The sequence below is a fragment of the Sinohyriopsis cumingii genome, chromosome 12 (assembly GCF_028554795.1).
Source record: "Sinohyriopsis cumingii isolate HCF-2022 chromosome 12, ASM2855479v2, whole genome shotgun sequence".
In the NCBI taxonomy this organism is placed as follows: domain Eukaryota; kingdom Metazoa; phylum Mollusca; class Bivalvia; order Unionida; family Unionidae; genus Sinohyriopsis; species Sinohyriopsis cumingii.
In genome coordinates this window covers 33,504,131-33,520,649 of record NC_142972.1, presented here as the reverse complement: position 1 = coordinate 33,520,649, position 16,519 = coordinate 33,504,131, and the positions used below count along the sequence as shown (strand labels likewise).

Genomic DNA, 16,519 nt, shown 5'->3' with positions numbered 1-16,519 from the left:
CGTTGATATCAACATGCAGGTCTAGAAGCTGTTTCAGACGACTTGATTTGATAACCAGACCTACTCTGTGGATCCTGGTTTTGTTTTTGGCTTTTCCTTTCCAGAAAAAGGTGTAGCTGCTTGCTAGCTCAGTCAGAGAACCCTCCTCTGCGAACCTGGTCCTCTGCGAACCTCGTTTAGCTGAAGGCTGCAATGTTGCAGTTACACAAGTCCAAGAGAAGTGTCTTGAGCAGAACATGAATCTGTATGCCGTCTTCATGGACCGGACAAAGGCTTTTACTAAGTCAACAAAGATGTACTGTGAGTAGTACTCAAGAAGCTTGGTTATCCTCAGAAGTTTACCAACCTCATCTGGCACTTTCACGATGACATTACTGGAGAGAATCTCTCAGACGGTGAAACCTCTGAGAATTTCCCAATATTTATCGGTGTCAAACAGGGTTGTGTACTCGCTCTGGTATTCTTCAACCTCTTCTTCACACAGGTACTGCTCGGTGCCATCCATGACTCTGACCTTGGTATCTACATTAGATATCGCCTGGATGCAAAAGCCAAGACACTAGAAAGACTCACTGAAGCACTCTTTGCAGATGACTGTGCCCTCATGTCCCATGATGGGATTCACATAAAGGCCATCTTAGACAGGTTCTCTGAAGCCTACAATCTATTTGGACTCACATTTAGCCTAGGAAAAACAAAAGTCCTCTTCCAGCCCGTCCCAAACACTGTCCCGTCACAACCCTGCATCACCATTGACAACATGCAGCTGAAGAATGTGGACAGGTTGAAATACCTAGGCAGCGCAATATCCAGTGATGGCTACCTGGAGAAAGGGATCAATGCGAGGACCAAAAAACCAGTCAAGCACTCGGATGACTCAGATCCAAGGTCTTGCAGCACAAGGATATACGCCTGTCAACAAAGATGAAGGTGTACAATGCAGTTGTCATCACCTGTCTCTTGTATGGCTGTAAAACGTGGACTGTCTACCGAAGGATTATCAGTCAGTTATAACAATTCCACCAGCGCTCCTTGATATCCATCATGCGGGTCAGGTGGCAGGACCGAATCACCAACCAGGAAGTCATTGATAGAGCCAACACAACAAGCATTAAATCCAAACTAATCTAAGCCCAGCTTCGTTGGACTGTCCATGTCATCAGCATGGATCAAAACAGAATCCCAAAGCAGCTGTTCTTTGCGAGCTAGCCGAGGGCAACCGAATCCAAGGCCCCCTTGCAAGAGGTACAAGGACAATCTCAAGACGCACATCAAATAGGCAGATCTTCATCCCCACCAGCTCGAACTCGTTGCCTCAGACAGAAGTCACGGGTGAGCCCTGACAAGAAAAGCCAGTTCCACGTTCGAGGTTTGCCAGTGTCAGCGTCTTGCTGCAGCTCATGATAAACGTCACAGAGATGTGTCCTAACCACTCCCAGCCACCGGTGTACCATGACCCACCTGCAACCACCTGTGTGCATCGGAATAGGGACTACAGAGCCACATGCACGTCCATCGTCGATAAGATTGCACAACTTGTCTTCCTCGGCCTGAGACACTAGCAATATACAACCCACATATCTACTGATATTGGTTACTAGCTCCGCTTCCTGGCTGACTATTAGTACTTCACTGTCTAGATACCATGAAGTAACCGTTGTAGCTGTATATGTCTTGTATCAATATCAATAACAGCAAAATCTCGAAATGACTACTTTACAAATACTTCCATATCTTTAAGTTTTATATACTCACATATCAACGGTCACATCATACATTTAAGTTAAGAAATTTGGTATATGCTGATTTGCAAATCTATCATCTGCTACCTTACAAAATACTATCTTTGCCTAATCAGCGAGTCTGAATATCCAATGACACGCGGGGTAAAAGGAATATTTGGTAGGTGCACAAAGATTATGGCCTATAGTAGGGTAATACGAAGTATTTTAACTTTAAAAAGGGGAAAGGTTTTAATGTAAATTTTGAATGAACAAACGTTTTTACATAAACCAGTTAGAAAATGTTACATTGATCTGCTTATGATCTCATCATGATTAATGCTACTTGTTTGATTGAATTCTATTCTTCCTCAGTTGTTTTATTTGTTTACATTAATACCAGGGCAGTCATGGAGAGAGAGAGAGAGAGAGACAGACAGACAGACAGACAGATTGTAAGATACCTCAAAACCGAACCCCATTTATTCCAAACTCGCCTAAGTTGGAAAATTTTGTGTGGTCTCAAGTTTTCCTTATTTGTGATTGTCATTGTTTTCAGCAACACAAAACCCTCAATCCCTGAAAACAGAAACCAAGTTTTGATCTCCGCTTTTAATTTACATCCACAAAACCATTGAACCCAACCCAATATTTACCATGACAACAAACAAAACGTATGTGTCACGTCCAATAAGAATAAAGAAGTTTTCTTTAAAGAGTCAGTATATTTTATAACTATCCTATATTAAAAGATTAACTTGTATTCCCTTGCAGACCTGGATGAGTGTCCTGGTTTTCCCTGTAAAAACAGTGGTAATTGTACAAATACGATAGGCTCCTATGCATGTGAATGTCCAACGGTTTTTACCGGGATGAACTGCACAGAAGGTTAGTTGAAATCGTCTTCCTTTCTTACTCTTACAAAGAATTCTTGTTTGATGTGCAGTGTAACAAGATATGTATATCGGTACAATGTAAAACGATTTGTATATTGATACAATGTAACAAGATATGTATATCGATACAATGTAACAAGATATGTATATCAATACAATGTAATAAGATATCTATATCGATACAATATGATATGTGAAAAAGAAATAAAAGTTGTTGATAACTTTATAATTCAAATATTTAGGAGGCAATAAATTACTTTAGTTTGTGTGTCAAATGTTTGATTTGTTGATGTAAGTTGGTTCCTCTCTGACAAAGAGTTTTTAACCTCGAAACGTTGAAAAACTGTTTCGTATTTGCTGCGTTATAATTTTTGGTATGTGTGTTTGCAAGCATAATTTCTAAATTCCATAACAGTTTGATATTTATAGTATACATATAAGTAGATTATTTAGTAAATGAAATTTAGTCATAGTAATGAGTCAAAATGGACCAATGACACACGAGGTACAAACGATATTTGACACGTGCAGACAAACATTGCGTCCCGAATGAGCTCGTAAACTTTCAATGTAAATTGTTATTAACTTCATGTATACAGCTCAGCCAGTTAGGCAGGATTATCTGATTATTATATCGTCATGACTGAGGTTATTCTTTTGTATAAATGATCAATATAAACTTTTCTTATTTTTGAAAATTTAATTCCAAGGCAAGACGACCAGCTATATGTGATAGGACTTATTTATCCTCACAAGATGAAATTAGTGTGACCAACAGGATTAATGTATGCCGGACAGTTTGGCACAGTCTCAGCTTGTTGATCCCGCAAATTTCTTCGACAGAGGACAGTTCAGTCCTGCTAATTGGGAATGACTCTGATGACATTGTGTTCTTACATCTACTTATATATAAGTACCTCGTATGTCATTGAGCCCTTTTTACTCATCAACAAGACTAAATTTCTTTATATATATATATATATATATATATATATATATATATATATATATATATATATATATAAGAGACATATGTTAATTACGTTTCTGACACCCTCAGCAAAAGGAATTTTTTTTAACACAAATATTTTCGATTCAGAGGGCTTCACCTATATATTCTTCTATTCATGTGTAATTGTAATTTTAATTTCCAATATGTATTTGCTGTACCTTTGCAGTTTGACTCAATTTTAGACAGAGTTCCCATTCTGAGCATGTTAGTAGTGGTTTTCGTTCGCATTTTCATCTGTTTTTATAAGAAAGGTTACCTCTTGATATTCACGTTTAAATTAAGAAATGTATTTGCTTGAAAAACGTTCTGTGTTTCTGACATTTTATTGATTAAAGATAATGTAATCATTTCTTGCACTAAATTTCACAAAACCGTTCAACTAAAGAAGTTCTGTTGCAGAAGCTCGATTCCTACAAGAATATATATATATATATATATATATATATATATATATATATATATATATATATATATATATATATATATATATATATATATATTACTTGTGTATCACATGTCCTCAGGTCAAGAGGAAAGAAAATTGTTTAGTTCATTTCCCACAATTATGGCTTGTGTCATATGCAGTGTTACATTCAAAGACAATAATCATTCTAGTCAAAGTAGATCCTCAGTTTTCACCAATTAATTTTTACATTTGTAGAGATTGTTGAAATTAAGCAAAGCTGTTCAAATCCTTTTAATACAGCTAAAACACTTAATTTGTTTGATGTAGGAATGATTGTGACGTACAAATTAAACAAGCATTATTTGATACAGACTGTAACAACAACCTACGCAACTGTGTTTTTAATCATCTCTGGTTTTGGTTTGTTCCTGTAGGCTTTTCTGTTTTTGTTTTTGTTCTTGTTATGGCTTTTCTTCTTTGGTTTTGTTTAGGTTTGTTTTGGTTTTATTTATTAGTGAGAAATTTTAGAAATTAATAGGTTACAGAGAGTATGAATTATATCAAATATATGTATTTTATACATTGTCTCTTGTCTCTAAATGTTAATCAATCACAAGCGCCTATAGGAACTCATAATTGCCTTTTAGTCATTTCGTCAAGCATCGGTTTTCTATTTTATTGGACGTTTTTAAATGTGCTACTTTCACCAAAAAAAAATGGCATTACAGGGACACATTTGCCACACCCAAATAAACTATACACGTTTTCTAAACGGGCAGCACAGTCTACAAAATGCTTGTATATTTTCATTAGCATGTATACCGCTCCAGCATTAAATTTCACTGTCGCTCGCTGGCAGACGTCAATGAATGGGATAGTGTTCCCTCTAAAAATTGTGGTAACTGCACAAATTCGATTGGTTCACATGCAAACCTCTCGTATTTGTGTGACTGCCCACTCACTAGACTGGAACAAAGTATGAGAGAGAGATCGTCTACAATTAGTTGCCCTTTGTAAAATTCTTCGTTATTCAAACATGTAATTACCAATGCTGGTTTGTTAAATTTATCTTACAGATATAAACGAATGTGACTTCTCACCATGCGAAAATAGTGGAAAATGTACAAATTCATACGGTTCATACTTTTGCGACTGCACCTTTGGCAGGATCGGAAAGAAATGTTCAGATGGTAAGCGAAATTGATAATTTATATATGTGTGTGTATGTGTGTGTGTGGTTTTATTTGTATTTAATTTAATTTAATATTTATTCTAGATACTAGTGTGCCACATATTTGCAAAATAAAATAACTAAGTTGTACACATAATCCCTACCATAAGCATAATCTTTGTGATCTGTAATCAGTTTTTCTGCTTTTTGTTCAAAATGTTGGATTTTGATATTGAAAATTGCTTCTGTGAGTACTCTCTTATCCATTATACCATGATGTTATCTTTCATATCCATTTTTACCTAAGAAAGTAGGGTTTTACTATTTTTTACTAAACGTAGTTGAAACACGAGTTTCGTAATTTATCGCTTCTAAAACTTCGCTATAATCGTCACACAAGAATTCCACTATGGCAATTTATTATCCAACAAGTCTGACTCTTCGTGTGCACAGGAATTTTACCTCCCTTACTTTTGAATGCTTTCCAGTTGACTAAGATTCAGGTGAATTGTGAAATTGTTTTTACCAGTGGCTACATGGGTGTATGGGGTCCTAGGATTGCTATTGCATTTGCCAAAGGTTCGCTTCTAAGGCAAATGCACTGCTATATAACAGTTCATGAGAGTTTGTGGTGCAACTAAATGAGCAGTTTTCAACAAATGGTTTTATGTTTTTCTAAAGGATGTCGAGCTTACGTAAAGATTGTCATACCATTTCAATTAAGATGCTCCAATCATTTTGATCGATGTAGAGACGTTTCAACATGCATTTGAAACTATCTTTATTTCGTACAATAATTAGCACTGTCGAAGTAAATTGTGTTTCATGTCAGACTGTACTCATTTCCATTGCAACGATACGTTACATAATGAACCACATTTGCAAAACGAATCTCACAATGTTTCTATTAACTGCTGGCAAGATAGTAGACATCACCATATTTTGCAAATATCCACATCGTTTGATATTATTTTGTGTTCTACAGCATCAGACAATTCCATTAATAAAGAAGAAGTGTTAACAGTTATAATTTTCCTCACAGAGACCAACATGCCATAAATGAAAACCTGTTTGTGATATACAAATTATATCAGTCTATATTTCTTTAAGGTAACATGGAAATAGGGACTTTCTATCTCCAGCTTCTTTAAAAGCAAACTGAATATAGATTATTATGTGATATGTGAAATATACAGCTTCACAATCGATGTTTTGTTATCTTCTTTTATTGGATGTTTCTAGAAATGTATAGGGTACAGAGAGTGCAGATTATTTCTTGTTTACAAATGGCGACTAAAACGTTCTTACAGGATGACATTAGCGTGATCACAAATTATGAGTCGGTGCCCAAAATGTTTTGGCCAAGATTGATTCTGTTCGATTAAACTAATTTCAATATTTGAGGATCGATCGGTGCAATAAACGAGGGAAAATTATGTTTTTGTGCATTGTTTGTAACCTTGAACAAACTCTCAAACCCCAAAAGGAGGAGCGATTATCTGTATAAAAAATGCACATACCTTCTAGTATAACAAATTTTCTCCATGGCTAGTCATAAGTATATAACCATTTATAATTTGACAATTTATCATAATTTGATCATGTAAGGTAATATAAAATGACGATATTGATGGAAATATATCCATTTTTCAGTTCAACTTGAGCTCGTACTGCCTCTAATCTTGCTGACACCTGCGATTCTTGCTCTACTGATCTTCGTTTTACTTATGAAAAGAAAGAAGAGAAGGTAATAGCCATTCATTTGTACAATATGTATCCTTACATTACAATAATACAACAGGAAAATGTAAATGCATACATGTGCACGCTTCTTCTTTATAGCTCTGCCTGTTTTACGATCGTGTGTCAGGACAATTTAAATGAATGCTTTGGATTAGTTATCATTATAAGCTGGATATTTAAATGTGAAGTCCGTAGACGTTATTAGTAAATACAGTATGATCTATTTCCTTTTTATTTTGTGCACTGGTACGCAGTCGTTACATTTCGTAAACTATATACCTTTCATTTTATGATAGGAAGAACAAAGTGAATGATTCTACCCTGAATGTTTGCACTGAAACACCGTCTGAGCTCAGTGGTATGTTTATTTCTATATTTGTCTCTACCTGAATCGTGCATTAGGCTATTACGTTCTAGTTAACTTAATAATACACTCTCAACGACTCAGGTGGAAACTCTCTCAACGGCTCAGGTGGAAACATAAAGTAGTATTTACTGTGTTATACATCAGTAGATCATGAACAAAATGGGTTATTGTAAAGTTTGTTTGCTAAATGGAAACATGTAGCATATAGATTTGGTCAATGCCACCGCATTAGCAAATATATACTTTATTTGTATCTCTATCTCATTTGGCAACACTGAGCATGTATATTTCTAGGTTTAGAATTGTTATAGTTTGAAAATTGTCTTATATTTTATTCCATAATAACGATAAACACCGATATAATAACGTACAACTGCTGTACAGAAACATTACAAGAACATACTCTTCAAGTTGGGGGAGGAGGTAGCTGAATTTGTAGATACTCGTTAAAACTTCAAACATTGATTTTCTCTTTCCATTCCTATTTACACTATTTATAAAATTTTGACTGTTATTTTCAGAACGATGATTTAATATGGATCTCTGGGAGTTTCGCATCCAGCCTAGCCAATTGCAAGAATAATATTTGATGTCACAATAGCATTAACAAATGAATGTCATGATCCCAGACATTTATTCTGTTGGCTACATTACACCTTGAACTGAGAACACGTAACATAGTACACTAGTCCTCTGTGTTTTTCTTCTTGTAAGATAGCAACATGTCGTTGTACCTGTATACAAGATTTGTTTATACAAAGACTCATAGCTATGGGACCAGACAAGTCCGTCGAAACGTTTTTCTCTGTTTTAAATAAACTTGCTCTGAAAAACTTTTAAAGCAGATATACTTTACCAGCCTGTGAATGTAATAATAACAACGATAATGTTTGATCTTCATTATAATCAGCAAACCATTATTATCTCCACTGGTAGAGTCATATAATAATCACACAATAAGTGATTGTTATTTATTTGTAAACACTACGATAGAGATCCAAATCCAGACTTTTTGGATTCATAAATTTTGAATAAATGGGTTTCAAGTAATCAACATTTGTACTGATGTTCTGAAATTTCAGCTGTGAAATCAAATGTCCTTATGTAATATTAATTTACACCAATGCAAATTTCATAAATAATGTGTGTGCTCCTGCAAATTTCATAATAAACATAGAAGTTCTTATCAGAGTGTTCAGTTCATACTACATTTAGTAAACACTTTGAATCTCTACCTATTTTTCATGCCTTTGAGCACAAAAATATTTAATAAATGTTATGTATTTTATATCAAATATATCATATGAAAATATATTTTACAAATTTATTTATTACTTAATAATAAACATTTTAAAAATACGTTTTCTTGAAAAGTTTAACTGATTTAAGATATGTACTCATTTCTCCACTATTAATATTGCATGTTTACCTTTTATGTCATGCCATTATGCATTTCCCGTTTCTAATGTAATGATGTCATTTTTTGTTGGATAAATACCAAATGTCATATAAAATACATTATCTGATAACTGGATTATGTTTGTAATTTATGCTCAAAGACCATCAGTGGATGATATGCACTTTATCATGCTTTCAATGTGAAAAACCTAAAAGTGTGCCTCTTTATAATTTGAGATGAACCTTTAAAAATTGTAATAATAATTACCATTATTCAGTAAACAAATAACTGTCTTCAAGCTAAATGGCGCTCATTCACTTTACCAGATAAACATCACAAGATAAATGTATAAATATTTAATACTTATCAGTTCTCTGGTGTTTTTCATACAAATAAATCTAAACAGTTACATAGACAACACTGTTGAACAAAGCTACTGTATGCATGTACTTAATCATGAGAAGAAAGTTATCAGTTATAGCACGTTTTAATTTTCCACCTTTTGTTAAATCTTTCAAAACAAGAATGTCATTGGCACTTTGCTTCAGCTTGGTTTTATTTCAAGTCAGGAGGATATAATGCACATGTGCCTAGCTTTATGCATTAATTTGATACTTGTAGGTATGAGTTATATAATTAACATGCGATATTGCGCTTGAATTGAAACAAACAATTGTATGTTGGTGATCACTTTACTAGAAGTTGTCTAAAGGTGATCGTTTCTATATGGACAAAATGAGTTTAAGAACTTATTTTCGCAAGGAATATCACAATGAAGATTAAAGTTAAATTCAAGTAAAGGGCTGGCACACTTGAAATTTAGCCGTGTATTTGTCAATGGAACTGACAATAGCAGGATTTAATCAGCCAACTTCCTATGTCAGTTATTGACCCCGTAAAACCTCTGCAGAACAGTGGGGGAGGCGCAAACATGTAGTGGTCAGCAATTAAGTGTTATGGATGAAGGCTACACCATGTTTACAGGTGCAGTGCACCCCCATTGCTCCTATACATGTGCAGAAAATCCTTGTGATTAGAGCTACTAATACTCCACCCGGATAGGCCACTTTAAAAGCAAATAATTCGAAAGAAATGAAAACTAAATAAAATGAGAACTCTTTAACTACCTGCAAACAAGCATAATCTGAAAAATTATATTTAAATATGGAAATGTTTGCGCTCCATTTTAGGATCAGTCTTAAACTTTGTGTCAATTATAAGGACAGTCTTAGGACGGGAGGCATCTGTCAATTGGTCAAGTTTTGACAGAAGAAATTGGGGAGGGCTTGAATTCCAGTAAATTCCTTTCCACATTTCTGATGGAAGTATTACCATATCAGAGCAAAAGATAGTGTATATATATAATATAAAATATCTTTGATGACCACTAAGTAATAAGCTCATTGAAAATATGTAAACTATTCCTTTTGTATTAATTATGAACTAAGCTGCATGGGGATATTGGGGGTAATACCAGAATTAGAAATATCCCGTAGGTTGACGTTCGGTTAACTATTGGGTAAATGGGAAATCTTATGTTAAAATGGTCCACAGGCTAACATGGGGGGACTGAATTGCGCCATACGATAAAGCCTATATTAAATGAGCGTTAAGGTCAGAAACGTTCATACGTCAAGCAAGAATTTGTATGCCAAATATTATAAATACAATACAAATCCACTAACCTTTACAATCCAACACACTACATATGCTATCCATACACACATCCCTACAATACATCACACACCTTTTGATTACTATTAAAGCACACGCCACGTATACAATTCAGCACAGGCCTTTTGATTACTGAAAACAACAAACAACAACAATAGTACTTGCTCTAAATCTCCTCTTGTGAGATGAGACCTAACGCATCTTTGCAGATATTCAGCTGACTTTACATCTTGACTCATCATCATGCACATATCATGTTGTGTTGTCTGACAAGTATGATTGATCTGATCTTCTATGACAATGTTCTTTGGTGCTATTTGCGTCTATATTGTGTGTTTAACTTTTCTCCATGAATGTAGTTTCATTGGATCAGTTTTCAATAACATATTACATAGCTAATTTTTGTCCCTGACTGTAGATTATATTTTAAGATCATGATCATTTTCTAGCTTTAAATAGGCTGTTTACTTGGGTTTGAGAATGATCTTTGAAGGTTCTTAAACAAAGATCATGTTTACAGTTTCTGATAATTTTCCGACGGGAACATTTGAGTTATTGAGAACTAGGTTTTCGTCCAATGGGATTGCATCGCGGCATTGCTAAGGTGGGGTGCATTACAGCATAAGTCAGGTAGAGCCGTATTGCAAAATAGAGTCATGGGGATGTATTCAGGAAGATACAAGCAAACAGGTTATTAGATCCTCTTCGTATTCTTATATTTATATAAGTCTTTTAGTTATGTTAAGTTTGAGAGGAATCATTTATTTCAATTATGTATTGGAATTACATAGCTCTCATTAATTGTTAAATAAGTCATTATTTTGGAATTATTGTGAATTCAAGTACATTCGAGATGTGGAATTCATTCACAACACTCTATTCGTTTGGACTTCTAGTGTTACATGGGATTTAATTCACAATGCCGAAAGTTCCCCTCAAATTTTCATTCTATAACTGAATAACTGAGAAAATTAAATTATTTGCTCATTGGTACTAAACTTGATAGATTTGCAATTTCGTTGCTTAATTTAAGACCATACAGTCTATATGAGGGGCCCCGAGTGGCCGAGTGGTCTAAAGCGCTCTCCGTTACGGATCACTGCCATCTCACCTCTGTCTGCGTAGGTTCGAGTCTTGGATTCAGCCAATGTGGGTATGTGAGAAAGCTTGCCAGTAGCTTCTCGTGGGTCGGTGGTTCTTTCCGGGGTTTTCCCGGGTTCTTCCTCCACCATTAATACTGGCCGCCATGTATAGCCCATCGTGTGCTGACAAATGGCGTTAAAACCTACAACAACATACACTCTATATGTAAATTAATGGCTCCTCCGTGTACAAATATCTTAAAATTATTCAGAGAAATTAACAATGCTTTTGAAATTTAAGTTCACTTTGATTCGAAATTTTTGTTGTATCTGGTAGAGAATTTACATTTTGCATATTCGTGAACTTTGTAGTTAAACTAACAGCATACACATTCATCTTATGTAGTGAGCTTAGTTTCAAATACTAACCTAACCAGTAAGGGTTAGAGTCTTTGAAAGGGACTAGTTGCTTGAGCGTGCCAGGCATTCTATTTCGGAAGTTAAAATATCTTTGATAAAACAAGAAATAAAAATATGTTGGTCCATTATTGGTGGTAAAGAATTTTTCTGATAACATTCTTTGGGTTTAATTTGTAAGTTTTTATCCTGATGTCAAATCGTCACTCGCGGTATGAAAAGTGATGATTAAAATGTGGTTCAGAAATGTATCTTAAAGATGTAGGAATTGGTATCTGAAGCATATTGAAAAATGTTTGGGAATAGGAACAAAGAAACTGGTCAACATGTATTGAGTTCTCATGAGTGAAATAACCAATATTTGACAGGTGGTCCTCAGCCAAGAAGGTTGAGATAGATTATGATAACCTCAAATATTAACTCAAGAGGACGCGACGTCCATCCATAGTAATGTCAAGATCGATCTTGATGAGGAAAATCTGCAGCATTTGAAGTTTCTGATCGAACAGTGGATAATTATTCCTTGACTCATAAGGTTTCCTTTCTTAAAAAGTCTTGTCTTCAGCGGAGTGGTGTTGGTAAATAAAACCTTCTAAGTCTCATATAAGTACTTTCGAATCTCGATCTGGTATATCTGCCTGGAATCAAGCTTCAGATAAAAATGATTAGAAATCGTTATCTCTTCCTATGTGCACTTACTGTAGGCAGAAGTGGCACGTTATTTCTGAATTGCTACTGATTAAATAATAAGTAGCATATTAAAGACAGAGGTATCCCAAATGCTCTTATTGCAAAGAGATCAACGTCATGGTATTGTCTTGAAAGCAAAATGTTTGTTATGTCAAACAAACCCCAGTCTTATTTTATTATGGTGAATCATGAACAATTCATTTATTGGTAATTCTGTCAATCCAATCCATATTACAATTTTAAGAGAAGCTTCTCAGTCTTATGTTATCGGGAACTTGGTCTTAGTGTGAAAGTTTTCTTTTCAGGGAGTAACGTGTGCCTTTGTTGATGAACTTCTCAACTTTTCTTTTTGAAATTAGTCTTAGTGTCATGACCAGTGACTGTCGAAACAGTGATTTTCTTTGCTCATTGAGGGTATTCGTGTATTACTAGGCAATGACCAAATTGCTGTTCCAAGTCAGTATTTCAAGTCATACTGACAGGAAAGTCTTAGTCTATCCCATAAAACTCACAAGTTCTTAAACGATTTATTTGAAATACTTATAGGATTGTTCATTGATTGTTTATCTAAAGCATTATTTTTACGATGATTCTGAACTCATTCAAAGAGATTCTTGATTGTATCATTGTCACACAGCAAGACTCTTGGCACATTGAAACATTCAATTATGTTGGTATATCATCTCATTCAATACATTTAATTCATTCGGAACACTAGTCATCAGAAGTTGTGGTGAAACGTTCCTTATCATTTGAGATTTGATTTACAATACTGTAAGTTTCTCTTAAATTTTCAAATTTTAAAAATTTGTCTTTCAGACAAGTCAGTATCCAAACAGGAGACAATGCTATTCCTGTTCTGACCATCCTGACAATATGATCAATTTTGACTTCATACTGTTCTGGATCAAAATCATCCCAGTCGCAAATCCTCCGATGTTTTTTGTCTTCTATCTTCTTTTCCCATAGTAAAGGATCACATCTGTCAAACACAAGATTTCCCGAATAATATCAATTTCTGCAGACAAGAATTCGGATCCACTTATTGCCGACACCTCATATCAATTTCAAAATCTATTGCAGTATTTGTGTCTGTGATGACACCGGTTTCAAATATTTGGGTCATTATTATATCATGTTTACCCTTTTCCATCCATATTTTATTTTGAAGGAAGTGCCTGACATTATCCTTCAGATGCTTCGTGCACAGAGAGCATGTAGCCGAGGGGAATACATGCTCTATTGGCTTGGTTATTCTCTTCTCATCATCACTTCCACATTCCATCATTTCAGGCACTCTTACTTGCACGGACTCAACACCTCTATCTAGCTCTGTAGCAATATTTTCCAGAAAGCTCTTGTAAGTTCTGTAAGAAGCGTATGTGTACGGAAGGATAGGATCAATACATATCGGATGTTCGTTTGTACTGTTTCCGTCAACTCTTTGATACGTTATACTATCGTTTTACTCATCAATAACTGTTTGATACGTTGTACTATCATTTTACGCGTCAATAACTAATAATGCAGCTAGTTTTGTAAATATAATGCGAAGAAAGCATGATTTGCTAAAGAACTCAATAATCAATAAATACGCATTGCTGTTTAATAGTGTTAATAATGACCTGATTTACAAAAAGTTAATTTTATACTTTCTTTATGGAAACATTGTAAAGTTATTTTGGTAAAAACTAATGTAAAAAATGCGATCGCTCATATGCTTTATTTCTGATTTCAGCTAGAAACTTAAAATAAATTTAAAACGATGAAAATCTACCTTTCAAATTATATTACTATGCTTGCGACAACATTAATAACTTCTAAAACAAACCAGTTATGTGTCTTTCATCGTTTTTTTTCTTTTAATCAGTCTGTAATTTGGGTGATAGTATTGGCATGTCCTCTCGATTCGCTATTGAGACAGAGCAATTCATACAGAGAATTAAACGATTTGGTGGTTTGTGAATTATTGTTGATAATTAATTGTCTATGTGACTATACCAATCATTAAATGGCCTGTACAATCAGACAGATTAGATAAAATTACATCTGATATATCAAGCATGACAATGATGTAAAATCGAAAGGAATTACAAAGCGACTTTCCTTCACGGCTACTTAAAATCAAAGGAAATCACTCGCTTGGAGCTTGTAACAATCTTTGGTCATGTATTCTGAACGTTTCTACCAAACATGTTGATACACGATTTAAAATGAAAATTTGTATATAAACGGCTTATAACAAAATAAATGAGAGAAGTATGGTGCATTGCCATTATATGAGGAAATTGTTTAAAAATATTATAAAATTAAAGAAATTTGATCAATAAGATTTAGTTTCCGTAGATTATACGAAATAGGGACAACAACCAATACTATTAATAACTGATGGTAACAATCTCTGTATGTGTGCTTGCTTTTCTCGCTTCTTAGTACATTTGTGAGAGCTTTGGTGCCAATTTATGTAATATTGGGGTGTTCTTGGAGAGTCTTGGGGTGTCCTGGGGTGTCTTGGGGAGTTTAGAGAGACCGTTGTTCAAGTAGATTTTAATATTATTTGTTTTGTTTATTTGAGTATCAATTCTTAAATCTGCCTATTGTGACAATGTTAATGTGTGTATTTCAAACAAACATTGTTTTATGCGGTATACGAATGACCCCATGTAGAAATTCAAGTGTGGCTAAAGTAAACTATATAAATACTTCTATGAGCCTGGCTGATGCCATACAGTGCACGAATCGGTTTGACAGAAGGATGACATTGCAAGAAAAGTAGTGCATGATGCTTTAATGGTTTTCTCTTCAGATAGATGCAAAATGGGGCCATAACAATGAAACCATCTACTTAAAATTGGTACAAAATTTCAAATAATCGGGAATGGTGGGTTTTACATCAATACATAATTACGCATGAGGTGTTTGAGCGGTAAAAGTCGTACTCCAACGTGTATCTGTTTGGTTAACACTTACACTTGAGATTTATCTCTTGGACCTCTAAAGAAGACCACATAAACTAAAGTCTTTTTTTTCCTTCGTCTTCTCCTAACTTGTTTTCAAGGATGATAGGATCTGTTTGACTAATTTCAAACAAGACCCAATGGTCTTCACGAGGAAAACCTCATACAAGCCAATGAATTTTCCTTGACTTACTTGAAGCAATGTTTAAGCCAAATGCCACTCTTTGTAATACCACAGAATACGTTGGGTAGGCCATCAAACAAACTTGAGTTGTTTTCGATCGAATGTTTGATCAATTTCGTTCTACCTGAACCACTCGGTCTAAAAATCAACATGTTAAATGGATGAAAAAATATAAGGCCTCCCAATTTAAATGATGCAATAACCTTTTGTCAATCACTTTAAAAACATAGGAGGGGGAGGAGAATGTATCCGTAGATATGGCGTTGAGAATTCTGAGATTACCAAGATGTACGATCTAAAAGCTTTGGTTTAGTTTGATGCAAACAACACAAGCAGGTTATTTAGTGACAAGGCAATTATATTAAAGTGCCCAGCGTAAGGATACCCCACGTTAGTTACAACCCATGCTGGTTAGATGGAAGAATTCGTACCAGTCCTCTTTGATAATGAGTCCAGAACGTTAACCACTGAGCCACTGCAACTCCTTTAGTCAAAAAGGTGAATAAAACAAGCACGGCTTATCACTTTGAGGTAAAACATATAAAAGATACACGACCTGCTTTACTGTACCATTTAGAGACAGGTGATGGATTGTAAATGTTGAACACATTAAAAAGAACATTAGTATGTACCTGAAAAGGTTTTATTTATGTTCCGACGTAGGTAAGGGCATAGCTAAAATATAAACTAACTTCATTCAAATAAAGTGTGCCAAGGAATATTCAGAATTTAAAATGAATAAAGGCAATGCCTTTCTCTCAAAAAATACCTTAGAATATTCTTATTGACTTTGCAATAAT

At 34.7% G+C, this 16,519-nt stretch overlaps 1 protein-coding gene across 3 annotated transcripts in view; it reads left to right on the top strand.

Moving 5' to 3' along the window:
- LOC149786222 (uncharacterized) overlaps nt 1-8,675 on the top strand; it is a 30,446-nt gene extending 21,771 nt beyond the window's left edge. For 2 of the 3 annotated variants that reach the window (XM_089976601.1, XM_089976600.1), the window contains 5 exons: nt 2,496-2,609; nt 5,112-5,225; nt 6,860-6,953; nt 7,246-7,307; nt 7,838-8,675. In XM_089976601.1, coding sequence (XP_089832727.1) covers nt 2,496-2,609; nt 5,112-5,225; nt 6,860-6,953; nt 7,246-7,307; nt 7,838-7,845 — 392 coding nt within the window. In that variant the 3' untranslated portion in view covers nt 7,846-8,675. The remainder of the gene's footprint in view (nt 1-2,495; nt 2,610-5,111; nt 5,226-6,859; nt 6,954-7,245; nt 7,308-7,837) is intronic. The other variant, XM_089976602.1, reaches the window with a different exon arrangement.
- Nucleotides 8,676-16,519: the final 7,844 nt, after the last annotated feature.